This window comes from Pleurodeles waltl, chromosome 4_1 (assembly GCF_031143425.1).
Source record: "Pleurodeles waltl isolate 20211129_DDA chromosome 4_1, aPleWal1.hap1.20221129, whole genome shotgun sequence".
In the NCBI taxonomy this organism is placed as follows: Eukaryota; Metazoa; Chordata; class Amphibia; order Caudata; family Salamandridae; genus Pleurodeles; species Pleurodeles waltl.
This window is the reverse complement of record NC_090442.1, coordinates 769,692,314-769,715,447: the sequence shown is the minus strand read 5'-3', so window position 1 is coordinate 769,715,447 and position 23,134 is coordinate 769,692,314. Positions and strand designations below refer to the sequence as shown.

The 23,134-nt window shown below is 45.1% G+C and overlaps 1 protein-coding gene across 1 annotated transcript in view; it reads right to left on the bottom strand.

Moving 5' to 3' along the window:
• Nucleotides 1–2,358: 2,358 nt before the first annotated feature.
• The window catches only part of LOC138288143 (transmembrane protein 116-like), a 112,590-nt gene continuing 91,814 nt past the window's right edge, over nt 2,359–23,134 (bottom strand). Inside the window, exons 10-12 of the mRNA XM_069229419.1 lie at nt 12,134–12,287; nt 9,527–9,597; nt 2,359–6,857 (exon numbers count right to left, since the gene is read on the bottom strand). Of these exons, the coding sequence (XP_069085520.1) occupies nt 6,699–6,857; nt 9,527–9,597; nt 12,134–12,287 (384 nt within the window). The 3' untranslated portion in view covers nt 2,359–6,698. The remainder of the gene's footprint in view (nt 6,858–9,526; nt 9,598–12,133; nt 12,288–23,134) is intronic.

Sequence of the window (23,134 nt, the reverse complement as noted above, 5' to 3'; positions counted from 1 at the left end):
ACCTCCCAGGGGAGGTGCCCAGAGCTCCTCCAGTGTGTCCCAGACCTCTGCCATCTTGGAAACAGAGGTGTTGGGGACACACTGGACTGCTCTGAGTGGCCAGTGCCAGCAGGTGACGTCAGAGACCCCCCTCTGATAGGCTCTTACCTTTCTTGGTAGCCAATCCTCCTTTCTTGGTAGCCAAACCTCCTTTTCTGGCTATTTAGGGTCTCTTTTCTGGGGTATTCTTCAGATAACGAATGCAAGAGCTCACCAGAGTTCCTCTGCACTTCCCTCTTTGACTTCTGCCAAGGATCGACTGCTGACTGCTCCAGGATGCCTGCAAAACCGCAACAAAGTAGCAAGACGACTACCAGCAACATTGTAACTCCTCCTCCTGCCGGCTTTCTCGACTGTTTCCTGGTGGTGCATGCTCTGGGGACTGTCTGCCTTCACCCTGCACTGGAAGCCAAGAAGAAATCTCCAATGGGTCGACGGAATCTTCCCCCTGCTAACGCAGGCACCAAAAGACTGCATCACCGGTCCTCTGGGTCCCCTCTCATCCTGACGAGCGTGGTCCCTGGAACACAGGAACTCTATCCAAGTGACTCCAACAGTCCAGTGATCCTTCAGTCCAAGTTTGGTGGAGGTAAGTCCTTGCCTCCCCACGCTAGACTGCAAACCTGTGTACTGCGTGATTTGCAGCTGCTCCGGCTTCTGTGCACTTCTCCAAGGATTCCTTTGTGCACAGCCTAGCCTGGGTCCCCAGCACTCCGTCCTGCAGTGCTCAACCCTCTGAGTTGGACTCCAACTTCGTGGGACCCTCCTTTGTGATCTCAGCCAGCTCCGGTTCACAAATCTTCTAAGTGCCTGCTCCGGTACTTCTGCAGGTGCTGCCTGCTTCTGTGGGGGCTCTGAGTTGCTGAGAGCCCCCTCTGTCTCCTCCTCCAAGGGGCGATATCCTGGTCCTTCCTAGTCCCCAGCAGCACCCAAAAACCAAGGCTTGTTTGCAGTATTTCTGTACTTCTGCAACCTTCAGCACACCATGGGGCACCTTCCAACCAAAGGAGAAGTTCCTAGCTCTCTTCGTTGTTGTAGAATCCTAGGTTTCTTCCATCCGGAGGCAGCCTTCTTCTGGGGTTTCCTGGGCTCCTGCCCCCCCTGGACACTATCGCGACTCTTGGACTTGGTCCCCTTGCCTTGCAGGTCCTCAGGTCCAGGAATCCGTCTTCAGTGCTTTCCTGGTGTTTGTGGTTCTTGCAGAATCCCCCATCACGACTACTGTGTCCTTTTAGGGTAGTAGGGGTAGTTTACTCCTACTTTTCAGGGTCTTGGGGTGGGGTATCTTGGACACCCTGACTGTTTTCTTACAGTCCCAGCGACCCTCTACAAGCTCCCATAGGACTGGGGTCCATTCGTGATTTGCATTCCACTTTTGGAGTATATGGTTTGTGTTGCCCCTAGACATATGTTCACCTATTGCATCCTATTGTAATCCTACACTGTTTGCATTACTTTTCTTACTATTACTTACCTGTTTTGGGTTTGTGTACATATAACTTGTGTATATTACCTACCTTCTTACTGAGGGTACTCACTGAGATACTTGTGGCATATTGTCATAAAAATAAAGTACCTTTATTTTTAGTAACTCTGAGTATTGTGTTTTCTTATGATATTGTGCTATATGATATAAGTGGTATAGTAGGAGCTTTGCATGTCTCCTAGTTCAGCTTAAGCTTTGCCATAGCTACCTTCTATCAGCCTAAGCTGCTAGAAACACCTCTATTATGCTAATAAGGGATAACTGGACCTGGCACAGGGTGTAAGTACCACAAGGTACCCACTATAAGTCAGGCCAGCCTCCTACACTCATGCTCCACACAAATCGGAGATTATTCAGAGGAGTTGGTTGACAGTATTAGGAACCTGGTTATTTTCGCTAATAGAACTGTTTGGTGCATGGAATGTAGATTCTCCAAGTTTGGGAAGAGAGATTCTGGATTGCATTAAAGACACTGAGGCTAGCATTGTGTAGAAGTCTTTTATTGCCACTCCATTGCAGCACCTCAATGAAAAACATTAACCACACTTAACATTCCAGAACCAGAATGGCACAAGAGTCTATATAAGTCTCAACCCAGCAGCCATCTTCCTGTTTTAAGCTGCTCTGTCACAACAAACTTGAATCAACTTGTAAAATAACAGTCAAACACTCCCACATCGTCTTCTGCACCAAAAATCTTCTCTCTTATTGTGCATCCTGAAAATTAACATGGAAAAATGTAAACTGGTCCTTGAAAACAAAATCATGCTCACAAATCATGTACAACAATCTATTACGTTTTTTATTTATATATATATATATATATATATATATATATATATATATATATATATATATATATCTCGACTCACCCTTCAAAATAATCCTTACCTTGGAAGGGAGGGTGGGATAACGCTAGGCTCTATGCCTTTAAATAAATCCAGATTCTCCCATCACAGACCTGGAGAATCTACATTTCATGTCAAGACCGGGGGCTAGCATTATGAATGTTGAAAGCTGTGAAAACACAACAGAAGAAACATGCTCCAGATGAAACATGTTCCATAGGTTTTAAATGAAACCTTGCAAACACATCCACATTAGACCAATCTGCTGCTTTTGATATCTCCTCTAGCCGACCACCTGACAAGAAAACTTTATTCACAAACGCACCTCTGACTAAATGCGCACCAACTTTCTGCTTGCCTTAAGCACACAATTTCCCATCCAATGTGCAAAAGAAGCTGAATTTACTGGATTATAAGGTCTCACTTATGAAATCAACAATTGTATTACCCCCAAACTTTTTGAAAGTTCTGCTTCCTAGTCTCATACTCTTTCAAGCATCGCACCACACATAACTTATGATGTTCATCATATTTTGTGATATCCAGTCCCCCATATTACCATCCCATTATATCCTACAGGGCTCGTAATATGGCGGACGGGATATCCGTCACCTTTGTGAGCAGAGTATTCCATCAGCCGAGACCTAAGTCAGGCCCATAATCTTTGTCCTTCTTGTAAACTGAAAAAGTACACCATTTGAATCATAAAATTGATTACACCTCTCTAAAGCTCATACATCTGAAGCTCTTCTAAATGAGATTAAGCATAACAAAGTTGCCAGCTTGCATGATAGTTGTTGTAAAGATGAATACTTATTAACAGGCCAATTCTCTAATACCTGAAATATCAAATTAACATCCCACAAAAAAAAATATGCCTAAGTGGTCTATGAAGCTTAATGCCTTTAACCACCCTACAAATTAAGGGACCACTTCCTATTGTGCAGACTACTACAGGAGCATGACCTGTCGCCTCTGCAGACCTATAACAATTAATCATACTATAACAAATGTCTTTTTTTTAAAGAAACCCAAAAAGATAGGAAATTAGAATGCTCTAAGGCAGAAGCCTCCACAGGATCCAAGCCCATCTCCAAGCACCTACATACCCACTTCTACCCAATGCTCCCTGAGGAACTCCTGAGCCTGTTGCGAAAGTCCTGCAAAATTCTTTCATACCCTGAGATCTTCCAGAGAAGAAGGCTCAAGACCCCCTTCCATGATAAAAGATGCAACTCCCCTTCTGGCCCTGACAGAATTTCTTCTAACTACGGCTCCTCCACCACTAACTCCACCAACACTGGAAACCAAGTTTGAGCTGTCTAAAAAGGAGTGACCAGAATTATCTGACATCTCTGCTTCCTCACCATCAACACCACCCTCTGGTATCATAGCAAAAGGAGAGAATGTATCCCCGAATTTCCTTCCAGTCCTGGTGAAATGCATCCACTGCTTCAATTTGTGGATCCGGTCTCCAACTGTAATACAATGGTAACTGAAATGACAGTCTCAATGTAAACAAATCTACCTCTGGGGGGCCCACACTTACTGAATTCTCTGAAATATATTTATACTCAGCTTCTAATCGCTGTAGTCCCTTAGATAGCTTGATTCCAATCCACTACTGTGTTGGATAGACCCGTAAAATACTCTGCTTGTAATCCTATTTTCCAAATCTCCTTCCCAATCTGAGTCAGATTCTTCAATTTGCTGCCACTCAATCGGTTTTGTACTGAACCACTGAAACATTGTTCATTTTCAACAAAATACTGTCATTTTTTAACACCTTCCCAAAAATTTGAAAAGCAGTAAGTCCTCTCATCTCCAAACCAATTATGTGTTCAAGACCCTTTTTCCATGACCATCTGTCACCTGTCTCCTGTTGACCTAGACATGCTCCCCAACCAAAAAGGCTTGCATCTGGCTCTAGCACATAATCTGGGCAGATCCCAAAAATTGCCTGCCCGTTCCAGGCATCCAGATTGTCTAACCATCAAACCAATTCCTCTTGTGCTTCTACTGAAACTTGAATCTTGTCTCAATACCATATACCTCTCTTAAAATCTTGCACCTTTAATCTCTGCAAAGCTCTGTAATGAAGCAGTCCCAGAAAAAAAGCCTGAATGGTGGATGAAAATAAACCTATTACTCTCGCCAATGTTCTCAGTAAAATAGACTGCCTACTTAGTACTTGCTGAACCTCCGTCTTTATCTCCATCACCTTTTTTCCTGGTAAACTCAATGTCGTAAGCACTGTATTTAACTGAAACCAGAGGAATTCCAACTCCTGACAAGGTTCCAACACTGACTTTTAAACCTCACCTACGTCATATGTGAAGTGAAGAAAACAGTTTCTCTATTTGAAAACCTTGATCGCGTGCAACTCTACTAAGGTAATAAGGAAGCCAGTGCTTCAATTCTAATTCTGTAATGGGTTGGTAAACCCAAAATGGCTGCTGTGCCCTTACGTCGACAAGCACCTTTAAGTGTGTCACGAAAATAAACAGGCTCGCTGAAGCAGATTTCTCAACTGAGCCCTACTGCTTTCGTAAGACTGCGACCCAGAATCCGGGAGGTCCTGCGAAAGACAGGCTCTGGGCATGCACTTCCTCTGCATGAGTGCTCAGAGAGACGCCTTGCGTCGAGTCCATTACTGCTGAGTATATACTACAAATAAATTAAATCGTAAGAACGCCTTATTTTACTGAACTATAAGAATAAATATTTCTATAGCAGTAAATTCATTGCAATTGATAAAAATAAACCTATAATATAAAACCAGAACTCCTATAAATTGTGGGCAACAACAAATACAATTAGCAAGAAAATACACATATAACTTACAAAAGTACTTTAACACATGACAACTAGAACTAAAGCTGTAATAATTTATCAACTTTTCTTTTTAAAGAAAGGCCTAAATTTAAAGAAATCAAGTATAAAAGATACTTAGCTGTCAAGGAGCAGCAAACAGAAGAGGACAATGGCTGCTGGGTTGAGTCTTATATAGACTCTAGTGACATTCTGGTTCTGGAATTTTAAGTGTGATTAATGTTTTTCTTTGAAGTGCTGCAATTAAGTGGCAGTAAAAGACTTATGCATAATGGTACCATCTGATCTTGACATAAAATTCTGTTTTTTCATGGTGTTTACATCCTGCCTGGTGTTGGGAAGCAAAGCCTTTAGAGAAGAACTTAGTTTGGCTGGGGACATTCCTTTGCACGTTTCTCCCAAGTCCACTTTTATCTGATTGTTAAATTTCAAGATGTTCTTCAGTTTCCAGTTTATTCTGAAGTTTACCTGTTTATCCCCCTTGATGCTGATTCTTTTTCTGTTAGCCTTGGCTCTCCCTCCTTCACAGCAACCACCCAGCCCTCCCGTCAATTAGCGTGAGCTGTGCCACAACTTTCTATGTCTGAAAAAACATGTGCTGATGAGTAATAAATGATTAAATGGTTGATCCCACTCACACCCATGATAGAGGATGGTGTACATGTCATGTATCCTGCTGTGCCTTTGCGCACAGTTGTGCGGGTGAGCCACGCTGGTCAACTTCTGCACATTAACAGCTATCACCCTGTCCTTTTTTACCAGAGTACTTTTTGCTGCATTTGTAAATCTCTATGTACCCCATTTCAAACCCTTTTTCTTTGGTATTGTTATCTGCAGCTATGCATTACTAAAGGGAAAAGAAAACCTGATTGCTGTTAAGTGGTAGTCCAGTTTATGGTGTATATTGATATATTTTATGTAGTGGTAGATGGTATTGATACTTTGGTCAATGCGTGCTGAAATAGTTCCTCTTTTACATTAGCGATAGTTGAAGGGCGTTAATGGAAGGTAAAGAGGATGATAAGTATTATTGTGTTTTGAAGACCTGAAGTTTATGCAGGCCTGTGCATCTGCACTCTGGACATAGTAAATAATGAACACTACTACTGACAGACGTACTGTTGAAACCAACATTTGTGCGTGTGGGAGGGCAGCTGCTGGCTAAAATGCCACAACAGACTTAACATTTTAGTTCAAGTACAAAAAGCTCCTGGTGAGAATAAAACACTTCCTACCTGAGCAGAGTACACACAAGGTTAAAACTCCTACCAGACCCCCACCAGTACGTGCTTGCAGTCTTCATTGACAACTGTGTGGCTTCGGTATGGTCCAGACAATTGCTGGACCCACAGTGTGGGCTTAAGATTTTCTTGACAGCCATAGTAAGAGAAGCGTTTTCCAGTTGGCTATAATCCTTTTGGTGCCCCAGAGGGCCGTGTGTCCCCTTGTTTGTTTTTGGATGCTGATTGGTTTTGTGCAAGAAACATTCCTTCTTACTGCTCAGATACTACAAGAGACTCTTCAAAGAAAGCTTTCTGTAGCTCGCTGCTGTTCAATTGTGTCCTCTCACCGGTGACCTCACGGCGGAAGTTCTGACGGGACCAGCCATAAGCCAAGCTATTGATGAAGCCCTGCAGGGATACGGTCAAAGCCTAGAGCATGGGAGAGAAAAACATATATAAGAATGTGCAAACACATCAGTTCATCCTTTCCAAAGCATGACGTGCTCGTCTGTGCACATTACTGATGCCTAAACCCGCTGTCATACTCCATAAAAAGTGTATTACCCATGTGTTTTGAACATATGTGGATCCTCTGGAAGCATCAGAGGTTCCTAGTTGAGCCTGACCTAGTCAAGTATGACCATGTACAGAACTGTTTTTTGATTTTTCAATTTCTTAAATGGATACTGTTCCATACTTACAAAATATTAGACCACCTATAGCAAAACAGTTGTATATATTCACTACAGAATAAAACAAAAGATATACAGGGAAGATAAAAAGATGATGATGAGGAGCTTGCCAGAACCAAGCATCCTATAACAAACTCTCTTCTACGTTTTCCTTCAGAAGCTTGTGATTATTGTTGACAGTATCCAGGCATAATACAGAAATATTCAAGGTGCCACAAACCTGTTAGCAAGCCTGCCCTTTGTTCGAGGTAGTCTGTCACTTATATCTAGTTATATGAAATGTGGACTTTAGATAATGCACACCATGTACGTCTTCGGGCCCCAAGTGAGGTAAAATGGAGTGCGTGCTCTATGATCCCTGTAAATTGCCATTTGGGGTCGATAAACATTTAAATGTACCAGCAAACTGCAGCACATAACTCATTCATGAAACCCCAAATCTTTATACATAAATATCAAGTAGGATTCAACGTGAAAAACCTTCATATGGTGAAAATTAGACAGCGTGAAATTTGGAATGTATCTGGCATGTTTTCATTTTCAAACGTTTGGTTGAAAAACTAAGTAAGCTTTTTTTTCAGTTCTCTGAGAAGATGACCTTTGAAGCTTTTAAGATTGTATAGAGATGTCAGAAGAAGTTAAGGCACGGTGGCAGACATAAAGTCCTCCACCACACCGTTAGGTTTTACTCCATACACCAAACCCTAAATCATACAGTTTGGGGTGCTGCTTGGAGGGACTGCCAGTGGTTAGGTTTTTTACAAACGTTCTCCCCATCACCTTTTGTGTGTCCCGTTGCCAGGAGTATGTCTGGACACCTAAGACTAGTGCAGCTTTCCAAGCTTACTGTTATTGTGTGTGAATTTCTGGAAATTTGCATCCATTCAAGGAGTACTTCTATAGTTGCAGATTTGCTACTTTTTTTGTAAACCGGTCACTCTATATATTAAAGTTCCTGATCCAAAATGAACAAGTTAAAACCTCTTGGAGAATCAGGATGATAAGAAAACCTAGCACAGATATATCAGACCCAACTCATGACTTCCAGCCCCAGCTATCAAACCAAGAATGCATTACCTGGGAGATGTCACACCCAAAACACCCTCCTCCGTGAGCTACGCCTCTGAATTTGGGGTGCTGTGGATTGGCTGAGGGCACCACAATAGAACTGGCAGTAAATGGGATGGAAACCATAGGAGTGAAATTGGACAATGAGAACCAGGCTCGGTTAGGTCTTTGTGCAGTCTATACCTCTGTTTATGTGACAGTCTGCACCAGTGGGGATAGGGGAACTGGGTGTAAGATTCGCCACATCTTTCCTGCAAATTGTACTGGAGAGACCACCACAAACCACCTCGAATAATTGTTACTACCCACTGAGCTTTAAACAAACCATATTCTTCAAATATGCCCATAAAACATAACAGGAGTAGAAATCAGCCAATACACCCATTGTAAGATTGGCTTTTAAATTATAGCGTGGTTTTATATAAAAACGTATACAAAAGGCGTTGTGATCCACGATATAGCTTAGAGGATTCTATGCATTGTTCTCCGTTTATAGATCTATTAAGTAACCTTATTAAAATAGACGGATGCAATGTTCTTGTTTTTTTTCTGTACTTTCTATATTAGAAATGTCCTGCAGCTCGATCAATCTACTCTCTGTTTGCAAGAATTAATTTGCAATAGAATCGCCTTCAAAGATGCGCAAAAGCATCGTGCTTCACTTGTTCCATTGGAATGATAGCAATTCCTTATTTTACAGACAAAAGAACAGGCAACAATCAGCAAGAAAACCTCTATTGGGTCTCTTTAATAGCAAAATCATGGCTGTGTGCCATTTGCCATATCTTGGTCCGTCTCCCACCCAAATATTCCACACGAATGGATCTGATCTCTGGTCTAATCAACCCTGTCAGTAGGAACCCTACGCCCTGACCTCTACATTTTTGACATGGGAATTTCACATTGAGATTAGAATTAATGTCTAAATTAGGCCTTAGAATTCACATAACTTAATCCTGCAAGTGTCCTTGGTGTCAGAAAGACTTGCCTTACTCGCACATAGGTTTGCGACCTGGCTGGTTTTATATCAGCATGACCGGTATTTTAATGTTCTGGACGCTACAAAAATTAGAAAAATTACCGGAAGACCTTATTTTTCCACTCATCAGAACATACTTTTAAGAGTAAATAAAAGAATAAAACACTTTAAAATGTATTCTTCACCTGATAATTCAAGAACAAGGAGTCAAAAAGTCATGTTAAAAATGAATACAGACAACTGCATAGAAAGTTCTACAAAAAATCATGTATGTGCCTTTGATACTGATCTTTATAGAAGAATGTTTTCTCAGTACAAATGTTAAAACCAGACCTACCGTGAACTGAAATTATAATTACCTGGAGAATGAAGAGGGGATACAACAAGCTGGGCTTGACTGACGTGAAGGAGAAGATGCTCAGGATGAAGGCTGTGAAAAAAGAGAAGGCGGTGGCACCTCAGAGTTGTCACTATTAAGAATATATTTTAAGAAAACCCAGCATTCTAAAGCTGTCATTATTGTTTCACATACATAGACCCAAATATTATTTCATAGGCACCCTGGGGACCCAAACACCTAACCTTTTCAACTATTATAGCCCACTGCCAAGGGCTACAACATTTGCTAAAGGCCCCAAACCTACTGTACAAGCCTGACATGCAGTCAAAGGCCTTGTATGAAAAAGGGCTATAATGCTATTAGAACATTCCGCTCGCTGAGGGTAGAATGTTTACATTAAAAAGGGAAAGCAGAAAGACAAACATTGGAATGTTGGTGCTGAAGGTTTACACCAGCCATTATTGGCCCTTAGACACTTCATTGTCTTCAATGGCGCACCCAACATTCCAATGTTATAATGTACCCTTGTAGCCCACTGTAGAGAGCTATACCGGCTGTTAACGGCTCTGTGGCTCAGGCCTATAATGAGGGTGAGGTACCGAGGCAGAAGAGCTATAAGGCCATTAGAAAATTCCACCCACTAAGAGAAGGGATGTGCTAAATGAAAAGGGGAGAAATATAAAGACAAACATTAGAATGTTGGGGCAAGGCGTATAGCACCTATTATAAGCCCAGAGACACTCCGTTGTCTTCAGTGAAGCTCTCAAAATTCTAATCTGTTAATTCCAGTTAATCGCTCAAAAGAACATTAATTCCAAAAACGTATCCAATCCAAACAAACCGCCCAGTTCTTTGACGGAGAAGCTGTCTAAATGCAACAACACTCTCTTCATCATTGACTACTGTGTATTTCAGTCCACTTGCTCTCTGCTTTACTGCCTTCACAGAAACTTAGATTAACCCTAAAAACATTTACATTGTTGGTGCGCCAAGGGCAAGCCCATCTATGCCCGTCAGTGGCTGGAGCGCGCCCAGTGCCAGGAACCCTGGATCACCCACAGCTACACCGCCGCAGACCTCCGAGCCCTAGATCCCAGGCGCATTGACAACAACTGCTGCATCACATTGCCAATCACCACCAGAGGATTGTTCTCCTCTGCACCTCTCCACCGCAAACACAACTGCATCCACTACTCTGACAGAGGTCATCGCGGCACCACTCCTGTGCATTCTACTCAACTCACAATCGCTCAGCAAACAAGCCATGGAGATCTGGGACATGATCTCCTTCCTCACCCTGGATGTCATCTTCCTCACGCAGACCTGGCTAAATCCTGCATCTGTGCCGGACTTGAAGGCTACAAGATAACACGCCAGAACCGAACCAACAAACATGAGGGTGGAATTGCCATCATAAACAAGGATACCATCCGCTGCACAAGTTCCTCAGACAACTCAACCCTGATAATGGAGCATCTCAAGTTCCAACTCTACACAAATGGAAATAATTACCATCAGTGGCACCCTCCTGTTCTGAAGTCTCAGGGCCACAAAGACTTCACCCCAGAAAAGAGAATTCCTGCTCGTTGGAAAATCGACACAACGCCGGCAGCAATCTAGGCAATCTATAGGATCGACGCAGCGCCTGCTCCTTCTACCAGCAAGTCAAGGATTTTCAACGCATCATCCCTGGGCATCACAGTGAGGAACCAATGCTGCACTCCTGGAAATCACCTTGCAGAGTGGAAAGAGACGACGCATCGTCTGTGCCATGCTGGAAAATCTGACGCACTGCCTTTTTTTTTCAACGCATCTTCTCCTCTGTGGCCCCGTGCATCGTAATTTTTTATGCATCCCAGGTAATGTGTCTTACAAGGCTACAACCACTGATTCTTAAGGATTGAGGCTCTTTGAAACCTTTAAAAAGTTATATTGCGACTTGTGCATATTGGATTTGTGTTGTTTTATCTTATTTTATTCAGATAAATATTAGCTATTTTTCTGTGCCTGTGTGGTGTATTTTTGTGTTTCTTTTTTTTACTGTGTTACTATATGAGTTATTGCACAAATGCTTTACACATTGCCTTCTAAGTAAAGCCTGCCTGCTCTGTGCTACCAGAGGGTGAACACAGCATAATTTGGATTGTGTTGTGACTTACCCTGACTAGGACTGTGGTGCCTACTTGGACAAGGGTGTATACCTCTGCCAACTAGAGCCCCAATTTCTAACACTTGGCCTGGCACTTCACTTACTGTTCTCATAAAATTCTGTACTCTGTGTAGCTAACTGCAGTCACAGAAAGTGGCGATAACTATCATTGACTATCCTCAAATGGACCATCCTGGTGCAACCTGTACCCTTAAAACACTTTTTGGCTCAGAGTCTGTCCTGTTGACTCTAATAACATCACTAGTCAACCCATCCTTTGGTGACACCAACTTGACTCATTCAGGCATGCCCCAGCCAGATACTGTGAGCAGATCTCTGACAGTCCAACCAGATACCGACACAGGTGGTGGTTTAGGTAAGAAAGAAAAACTTTTCCTCATTAATAGGAAGATTTTCCATGACTTTATGAAATAGTCACTGCTGTCTTTGTGCTATAAAAAAAGTCAACAAGCATACCTGGAGCCCAACACAAGACAAATGAGAGCTGGAAGAATCGGGCCCTTCGGTATGCGCTTTGTGTTCTTATTCGTGCAAAACTGTCTCTCCCCACACTTAAAAGGGGCATTTCTTCATTTGTCTCAGGATGAAGGTTCAGCCTGCAATACAGGACCTGGGGAGAAAGGTAGAGAGAAACTGAGTAATTACCCATCCCGTCACAGCAACAGATTGCACCAATGTTATATGCTATCCTATAGTGCCAAATGCATTACATGCCTAAAGTTTGTGATATCACACACAGCACTGCACAACCTTTGACTGCCACTTGTAATATTTTATAATACAATTTGTCTTGTATTGCTGTTACATCCTGCAATGTCCCTCCTATAATTATACTTTATAATGTTATACACTGCAACTTGTCTTTGCAGTTTTTAATCTATACCACATTGTGCAACCTATAAACACAAACAATGGAATGTGTCATCCTGCAGTGGTGATAGATTCTAGAACTGCCACTCCTGGCTCGCAAGAACTTTTTAAGGAAGTAAGAATATTTTTCTTTAAAAAAATTGATGATACCCATGGTTCTTTTAACAATTCCTCATTCTCCTTTTCAGCCCTACCTATTGTTTCACTGCCTCCAGAGTCCGGCCCTATTTTGATAGGCTTTGAACCAATCTCATCAGAGTTTGCCAACTCTCAAATAGCTTTTGTTTGATCAGGATCTTCCTTAGACCTATGCCCTACATCTGTTATGAATCATTCAGCTTCCACATTTATGCTAGTCCTCACAGAAACCTGTAACCTTTCACTAGCCACATTCTTAGAAGAAAGCTATTCCCATCACCTGTTAAAAAAATTGAATGTAGATGCAAAATCACGCTAAATGCATGCAAACTGTTGACCGATCCTACTTCAGTTTATCTCTACAAATGCAGAAGCATCTGTCTACCTTCAACTCAGTCCATCTGGAGCAACACTATTTTCTGGACTCGGCCCAGATGCCAGTCTAGCACAGGGATAGGAGCTGTACTAATTGTAGCGCTTGAGGCTTCTTGCCTCACCTTGGTGTGGGAAGAACCCACAGGACTGTCCAGCCAGGATAATTCTGCAGCCTTCAGCTCAGTTTCACATTTGATACTTTTAGCCCACTTGCCTGTTGGTGAATAAAGATATCTATCCAGTCGATGGCAGTTTGTTTGAGTCCCACTTCAGACACCAAACACTAGATTTTTCACCATATTACTCCTTATGTCTGTCGGTATGGTGCAGAATTCCCCTGGAGTCTTTACTTAGTCAATTCCTGAAGAATATCTATTTGGATCTTAGTGAGAACTTTCAGAGCACATGGCTGTGTGTTCTACTGCTATGCAGACTGTATGGGGCTCATCCTGAGATTTAATTCTCAGTCTAGTGCTTTGGATAAGCGCAATAAATTTCACAACTTTCTGCAACATAATCTGGTCTTACGCTGTCACCTGTCATGCCAGAGGTTCAAACCAGGAATATAGGTGTCATTTTTTACCATCAGCTGCCCTTTAACCACGAGGGGCAAAACGTACATTATCTTTTTTTCAAACACTTCCCCTAATCCTCCACCTGCTCCCTCTGGCATATGAGAGAGAGCAGAGGCTAATTTCTACTTGCTTTGATAGGTGTAGGAAAGTGCCTCTTTTTGACAGGATTGCACCCCACTTTTTGCCTGGTATCTGATGTGATTTCGACTAAAAGTGCACTGGGTTCCTGCTAACCAGGTTTCCAGTGCCCGATCTCTTTCCCAAAAGTGCACAGATGTTTCACCAATTGACAAAACCTTTAACACCCTCTGTAAGTCCCTAGTAAATGGTACCTCTACTACCTAGCGCCTGGAGTACTAAAGAGGGTCCCTAAGGGCTGCAGCATGAATTGTGCCACCCTAAGGGACCCCTCACCAAGCACAACAGGCTGCCATTGCAGGCTGCATGTCTTGGTGCAGACAAAAGTGAAAACATGACATGGCACACAGCCTGTGTCCCATGTCCCTAACACTGCATGCAATATATGTAAGTCACCCCTCCAGTAGGCCTTACAGCCTGAAGGCAGGGTGTGTTATATTATATGTGATGGCATATCTGCATGAGCAGATATGCCCCTGCTATGACTTTGTCGATTCTAAGACATTGTAATTGACCCGGGAAGCCATTTTAAATGCATGTGCTGGACACTTGTCAATACCAGTTCCCCAGCTACACCATGGCTTCACTGATGATAGGGATGTTTGGTATCAAACATTTCGTATTGGTGAACCCACACTGATGCCAGTGTTGGATTTACTCATATATGCACCCAGAGGGCACATCAGAGGTACCCCCTGAAACCTTACCAGCCTCTGGTGTGCTCGCTGACCGGTTTCTGCCTGCTTGCCACATGAGACACTATTGTGGACCCCTAGGGTGAGATCCTTCTGCTCCCAGGAGGCCCAGAACAAATGCTTACCCAGGACGAGGGTGTAAAACCCCCTCCCACTGGATGACCTGCTGATTAGTCTTCCCTCAAAGGACCGCTGCCTTTAAAATACAAATATGTCTCCCTTCACAGGAGAGGAAGCCACTACCCCCATTTCACAGGTCCCGTGCCTATTTGGCACGTGGAGAGGTTGAAAAATTAGCTAGTCGGGTAGGCTTGCCACCCCCAGGCTAGTAAAACCCCTAAGGTAGGCTTCTGCGAGGTGGACACAATTTTTCAGAGGTAGCCATCCTTGAGTTAGCATACATAGGAATTCTGAGACAGAGTTAGGCTCACTTTCCACAGGAAGTGACTATATGGGAGCATAGTGACCCCAAGGATCAGAAGCCCATTGGCTACTACCCTTCACACTCCTAAGACCCCTAAATGTAGTATTTAGGAGAGCCCCTTGCAACAGAGAAGCAGGTCCTGGTCACCTAAGAAGACCAAGGACACCGAAAGAGCCGCAACAACAGAAGAGGAAAAAAGAACCAAGTGACCTGGTACCAACCCCGCCGGCCTGTCTGCATCCCTCATCGAAATCTGCACCAAAGTTAACTTGTCCTGCAGCTCTGACTCCAGAAACCTGGGAGGAATTGCCTGCCTTCAATAAAGACTCAAGTTCTCCCGTGAACAGCGGACCTGTTCTTCAACAAACTCCAAAAGAAGGTACTGTGGAACCACCAAACCCCGACACCTAAAGTCACCACTGCACCTACCGCCTCTGACCCGAGATGAAGTGGACCACTGGTGCCAGCAAGGTTCCCCAGCCCTCCAGAGTCCGAGTCCATCATGGTTTCACCCCTCCTGGACTCCCCGACGATGCCTGCAGCCTCTGCGTGCAGCACCTCTCCACCGTTTCTGTAAAGAACACCTAACCCTACGGACACCTCTGCAGCTGTTGCCCCTGAGATGTGGAGAAATTCATGAGGCCTGAGCCCCGCTATTGGCTCCTGGCCAGAGCCTGCAGCCTCTTTCCACAGTGACCAATCTCCACAGGCACGCACTGGGCACCCAATGATGTTTTGCACTCTGTACCCAGCCACCCCCGCGCCGCTGAGAGTGCACTGTGGGTGATGCCTTGGACCTTGCCCATTACTCGCCTTAACCCCAGGAGATTGGTCTTGTAAGTAGCTGTACTCTACCTGTTTGCAGAAATTGTTTTTCCTCCCATATGATAACATTGCAGAACTCAGAAATTGCACTGTCTACTTTTTAAAGTGAAAAGAATTCCTATTTAAAAACGTACTTACCTGAATAATTTTCCTCTAATGCCTAAACATATATAAAGATACTTGTTATTTTTAGAACTTGGTATGGATCTCCTTCTTGAGTCGTGTCCCATTTATTGACTATTGTGTGTATTTGTGTTAAGCCCAAAGCTGCTCGACCACACTACCCCTAAATAGAGCACCTTGGGATTGCACAGCAAGCCTCACCCACTTACTGGGGTATCCCTGGACCCTTTACATGGTATTCACATACCACAGAAAAGCCAGCTTCCTACATTGGTGGTGCAGCGGTTGGGATACAAAACTTGACATCTACTGTACCACTGGGTTGATAAGTGATTCCACAGTGAAATCCCAAAATTGTCTTTAGTTAAGTATTTTTTCATATTCTCACATTTTTTCTAAATTGTTCAAAATAGCTGTGAGGCCCTGGTTAAGGTCCCTTTTGCAAAATTCTTTAAAACTTAAAACAGTAAAGTAAGTTAGGTCCTTTAGAAAAGTACTTATGATTTTTTTAAAGTCCTTTAAAAAGTTCCCAACTACTTTCAACACCATGTCTGAGCAAGGGCCTTCCCATGAACTCAAACTGCCACCCTATCAGCACCTTTAAGTATCCCAACATAAGGAGCTCTGTAAAGCATGGAACCTTGCCACAGGGCCTGTTGCACCTGGCCCTTTTTGCAGGGTCATCCCCAATCTTTTTGCCTCCTTCTTCCTAATTGTTCCGACCAGTTTTTGTTGGCTTTAGGACTCTGGGCACTTTACCACTGCTAAGCAGTGCTAAAGTGCATATGCTATTGGTGTAAATTGTACTGTTGATTGGTTTATCCATATTTGGCATATTTGATTTACTGGTAAGTCCCTGGAAAAGTGCACCAGAGGTGCCAAGGGCCTGTAAATCAAATGCTACTAGTAGGCTGCAGCACTGATTGTGCCACCCACATTAGTAGCCCTGTAAAGCTGGCTCAGACCAGCCACGGCAGTGTCTGTGTGAGCAGTTTTAAACTGCCAATTCGACTTGGCAAGTGTACCCACTTGCCAGGCCTAAACCTTCCCTTTTACTACATGTAATGCACCCCTAAGGTAAGCCCTAGGTGGCCCCAGGTGCAGGGTTTAGTATATGTTCAAGGTAGGACATACACTAGTGTGTTTTATAGGTCATAACAGTGAAATACTGCCAAATTCGGGTTTCACTGTGCATGGCTTATCTCTCTTATAGGTTAACATGGGGGCTGCCTTTAGATATCCTTAAAGCACAGATTCCCCTTAAGAGCAGATACAAATATGGGGTTTAGGGTCTCTGAACTCACAATTTAAAAATACATATTTTATTGAAGTTGGTTTTTAAATTATCTGTTTGAAAATGCCACATTTAGAAAGTAGGGATTTTCCTGCTTAAACCATTCTGTGACTCTTCCTGTTTGTGGATTGTCTGTGTGGGTCAGTTTGACAGTTGGGCTGTTTTCCACTTCTCTAGACAGTGACACCAAGGGGATGGGGTGTAGTCTGCATATCCTGATGAGCCATCTGAGCTAGAGGGGAGAGAGGAGTTGCCATTCACACCTGAAAGGACTGTCCCTGACCTCACCCAATGCAGTCTCCGACCCCCTGGTGTGTGTGGGGCTTGGCCTGGACAAGGAAAGGTCTGTCAAACACTTCATACTTTCCTTTGAAGTTTGCCAACTTCAAAGGCAGAAAGGGGTATAAGAGGAAGACCCAAAACCCCAGACTTTAAGAATCTTTCTGGAATCAAGTGGAGCCTCTGCCTAGGAGAAGAGCTGAAGAGCTGGAGGAGGAGTACTGTCCTTTTGCTGTGTTCCTTTGCTGGACTGGCCTGCAGTTGCTGCTTCTGCCTGAAAAGAGTGCAAAGGGTGAACTTTGCTGTGTGTCCTGCTTGAGAAAGTTCTCCAAGGGCTTGGAGTAGAGCTTGCCTCCTGTTGGAAGTCTCAGGGACACCAAAGATTTCAGTTTCCTTGACCTGCAGCAATGGGAGCTGTGTGTTTTAGTTTTGTGCTGTTCAAGAGGAGAAGCACTGCGATGCCGCCACCGATGCCGCTGGCCTGCACCGGGACCTGCCAACGCCACACGGAGTCGCAGTGCCCCACTTCGCAACCCTGGTCTCACCGATGCCATCATTGGACGACTTCACCGAGCTGCTGCTCGCACCGCGACCTGTGGGCCCTGCACTCCGGCCTCACCTGCTCACACGCAGCCTAGGCATCCCTGACAACGCCGCTCCAGCTGACACCAGCCCTGCTGCCTGCACCGTGGCCTTTGGACACTGCTCGTGAGGAGCACGAAGCACCGTCCCGTCCTGCACCGCAGCCCTGGTCCATCAACACCAGCATCATTGACTCCAGTATCAGCACCAGGTATCCTGCCCGCACCGTGGCCTGTGGACACCACTCGTGAGAGTCACAAAGCACCGTCCCGTCCCGCACTGCTGGCTTGGGCCTACCGATGACAGCGCTTCAGTAACGACGACACTGCGACCTGTACCGTGATCTGGTGACACTGCACGTCGCACCGCCATGCTTTACAGCGCTGCCCTGGTCTCACCGATGCCGCTGGACGCTGTCACTGAGCCACTGCCTGCACCGTGACCTGTGGCCACTGCAGGTCGCATCGTCCCACATTGCACCACAGCCCTGACCCCATCCACACCAGCGCTCCTGACTTCATCTGCCCAGAGTTCGATCTGCAATGCGTGTGACTTCAAGGGCCCGACGACTCCGGAACTGACACCGCGATGCCAGCGACACCGCACTCCGGAGCTCACCGCAAGGATCACGACACCCTGCAAATCCAAGGTACTGTTTGCGGGTCTTCCCAACACCTTAGCTGGCCCGCAACATTGTGGCTGGCTAGAACTGTTGGTTTTGTTGATGACAACGCCAGGATATCCCCAGGTGGAGCTATCGACTTCAAGGAACTGTATTTTTAAGATAAATCGTACAAAATTCATATCTTTATTACTGTATGTTGGATTCTTATTTTTTTGGTCTTGTTTTACACAGAAAAATATTGGCTGTTTTTCTAAACTGGTGTGGTGTCCTTTTGTAGTGTTTTCACTTATTACTGGATGTTATGTGCACATGATTTACACATTACTTCTGAGATAAGCCTGACTGCTCGTGCCAAGCTACCAAGGGGGTGAGCAGGGGTTATCTGAGCAGATATCTCCCTTATCCTGACTTGAGTGAGGGTCCCTACTTGGACAGGGTGCAAACGGACTGCCAACTAGGGATCCCATTTCTAACAGGGCCTACACTCATAAAAGCCCACCTGCAGCAGTTGCTCCCAGAGAATGATAAGGCCTTGGCAAGGAAAGATCCCCCGCTGGGGAAGAGGAGGAAAATGCAGAGGTGGATGAAGTTGACGATGACTCCATCTCTACCCTCTCAGATAATACCTCCACTGAGAACAACACTACTACCAGTGTCTCAGAAGATATAGATACTGAAGATGCAGATCTTCAGAAACTAGCCAAGAGGATATCATTAGAGGCTAAACTCTTAGCTATAGAGAAATAAAGAACTGAGATGGGCCTAACACCCATCTCTGGTGGCAGCAAACTGATAACTAGGGAGGACACTTGTGACCCTAAAATCCCCAAAGGGATTGTCCCAAAATACTCAGAAGGTGATGATATCACCAAATGGTTCACAGCATTTGAGAAAGCCTATAGAGCCAGGAAGGTCAGCCAGAAGTATTGGGCCTCTATCCTCTGGGAACCGTTATATGGTAAATGCAGGGATAAACTCCTGACATTGAATAAGGCAGAAGCTGAGCCCTGTGACCTCATGAAAGGTACCCTGATTAAGGGCTTTTGACTCACCACTGAGGAGTACAGGATCAGGTTCAGGGAGACTAGCAAAACCCAGAATCAGACTTGGGAAGATTTGGTGGACTTTTCAGTGAAAACACTAGGTGGATGCCTAAAAGGTAGCAATGTGCATGATTATGAAAGGCTTTATAATTTAATTATGGAAGAGCAGCTGCTAAGTAATTGTGTTCAAGAGAAGTTACATCAGTACCTTGTAGACCTAGGTCCACTTTCTCCTCAAGTATTTGGGAAGAAGGCAGACAACTGGGTCAAAACAAGGGTGACCACAACTACCACTGTGGGGTGACCATAAAAAAGAGGCCAAAAGGCCCTCCCAAGGGAAAGCTGGTGACCAGGCAAAGGATTAAAACAAAGAGTCTTCTAACGGCCTGCAAAAGTATTCTCAGGAGGGTGGGCCCTGAGACTCTTCCCAATCACAGGGTGGGTACAAAGGTAAAAACTGGGTTCCCAAAAAGGCTTGGTGCCATGCCTGCAAGTCTCTTGGACACTGAGCTGGAGACCTACCTGTCCCCTCAATAAAAATGCTTTCGTACACCTGCAGTAAGTGCAGTGGTAAGTCTCCAGATGGGATTCCGGGTGGGTCCTGACCATGTCAGTGGACCCACTGAGGCAACTCTAGTTTTAGAGGGTAGGGTGGATGTAGCTGCCCTGGCTGTCTGGCCCCGTAATTTCAAGAGATACAGACAACAGCAACATATTAATGGGGTTAGGGTTGAAGCACAGAGAGACAGTGGTGCCAGTGTCACCATGGTGACTGAGCAACTGGTGTCCTCAGACCAATACTTGACTGGTGAGACATATACAGTCCTCAATGCTGATAATCAAGCTAAGGTACATCCCATGGCAATGGACTCCTTAGAACGGGGAGGGGTTACTGGCCAAAAGAAGGAGGTGGTATCTCCTGCAATCCCTGTACAATGTCTACTAGACAATGATCTTGAGTCATCAGCATGGGCTGAGGTCGAAAGAAAGACCCATGCAGCTATGCTGGGTATACAAGAGTAAACAAGAGTACAGTGCAAAGCCCATGGTGAAAAGGTAGAGTTGAAGTCTGGAATATTGGCCCACACTACCAAGAGAAAGGGCAAGAAGTCTGGAAAACCACCTTCTAAACAGATACCAGATCAGGTACCCTCTCCTCAGGGAGAATACCTATCAGTCCCAGAGAGAACTGAGCCTCAGGAACTTGGGTCCTACACGGCAGAGCTCTTGAGTCTAAAGGGACCCTCTAGGAAAGATCTGTCCCAGAGAACCTGTCTCAATCTTGAAGGCCTGAGACAGCAAGCTGCTGACCAGGAAAAGGGACATGTCAGTGGCTCCCACAGGACCTATTGGGAGGAGGGACTCCTTTACATTGAAACCAGAGACTTCAAACCTGGTGCCACTAGGAGAGTGGTAGAGCCTCAGCAGTTCAGAGAATTTCTCCTCACATTGGCTCATGATGTCCCACTAGCTGGGCATTTTGGCCAGGCTAAAACTTGGAATTGGTTAGTTAACCACTTCTACTGGCCAGGTGTGTCCCAGAAGGTGAAGGAGTTTTGTAACTCCTGTGCCACCTGTCAAACCAGTGGCAAGACAGATGGCCACCCAAAGGTCCTCTTAATTCCACTTCCAGTGGTTCCCTTTGATAGGGTAAGGTTTGACATTGCTGGTCCCCTAGACCCTCCAACAGCACAAGGAAATAGAATTATACAGGTTGTAGTGGATCACTAGTGGAAGGTTACAACTTTAACCATCAAACTACTTCGTTCAGACTCGACAACCTCATCCAACCAGCGAACCCCAGCCCAGCTATGACCACCTGGTCCTCACTCGATGTCCAGACCACCGATACCATCATGTCATCCATCCATTCTGGTGTACCCACTAGCTCCCTGCCCCCACTATCTCTTCATCCCTGGATCCAACATAATCATCACTGAACTAACAAACCTCCTCAACATTTCCATCTCCACAGCATCCTTCCCAGATGGATGGAAGCACGCAGACATCAGACACCTCCTAAAGAAGCCCTAAGCCGACCCCAGCAACCTCAAGAACTATCTGCTGGGCTCCCTGCTCGCATACCCAGCCAAAGTACATGAGAAGGCCATCAACCGACAGCTCACCTTCTGCCTAGAACAGAACCACCTACTCAACACATCATAATCAGGTTTCTGGGCCAACCATAGCACCAAGACTGCGCTCGTCCCTGCAACACATGACATCAGAACCCTTCTTGACCAAGGAGAAACAGTGGGTCTGTTTCTTCTCGACGTGTCTACAGCTTTTGACACTGTTGTCCACCACATCCTCATTGACAGACTCTACAACATCAGAATTCAACAACACGCTCTCAAGTTGATCACCTCATTCCTCTCAGGATGCACCCAGAGCATCTACATACCTCAGTTTTCTTCCGCTCCCAAGAACATCATATGTTGCATGCCCCAAGGATCATCGCTCAGCCCCACGCTGTTCAACATATACATAATCGTCAGAGCCCACGGACTCAAAATAATTTCCTACGCCGATGACACCCAGCTCGTCCTCTCGCTCACCAAAGACTCCTCTAACACCAAAACCAACTTCCCCAACGCCATGACCGACATAACCAGCTGGCTCAAATTGAACTCCAACAAAACCAAGGTACTGATCTTTGGAAAGAACACTTCTGCCTGGGACCACAGCTGGTGGCCGGAAGAACTCAGACCCATTCCCACACCGACTGACCGCACTCGCAACCTCAGCATAATCTTGCACAGCCAACTGCCCATGAAACAACAAGTCAAAGCAGTCAACTCCTCCTGTTTCCACACCCTTCTCATGCTCCGCAAGATCTTCAGATGGGTCCCAGTAAACACCAGAAAGACCATTGCACGGCAACACACTTTACACCAGTATCCCCTCCCAGCTCGTCAGAAGACTCAAAACAATAACGAACGCAGTAGCCAGACCCATCTTGGACCTCCACAAGCATACCCATATCTCTCCTCACCTCAGGAAACTTCAGCTGGCTCCCATTTCAGAAAAGATGCCAGTTCAAGACGCTCACACACACACCTACAAAGCCCTCCACAAACTGGGACCATCCTACATCAACTACCCACTGAACTTCCATCTTCCCTTGAGACACCTGTGCTCCTCTTCACTCACCCTCGCACAATTCCCCTACATCCAACACACTTGCAGGGGGGGACGCACATTATCCTACATCACCGCGAAAGCCTGGAATGACCTTTAAAGACCTCCTGTGAACCGTGGACCTGTTCTCCAACAAATTCCAAAAGAAAGGACTCTTAACCCTCTGGAACCACTAAACCCCGACACCTGAAGTCACCACTGCCCCCGCTGTCTCTGACCCAAGTTGAAGTAGTTCAACAAGGATCCCCAGCCTTCCAGAGTCCCAGTCCATTCTGGTTTCACCCCTCCTGGACTCCCTAGCGACACCTGCAGCCTCTGCATGCAGCCCCC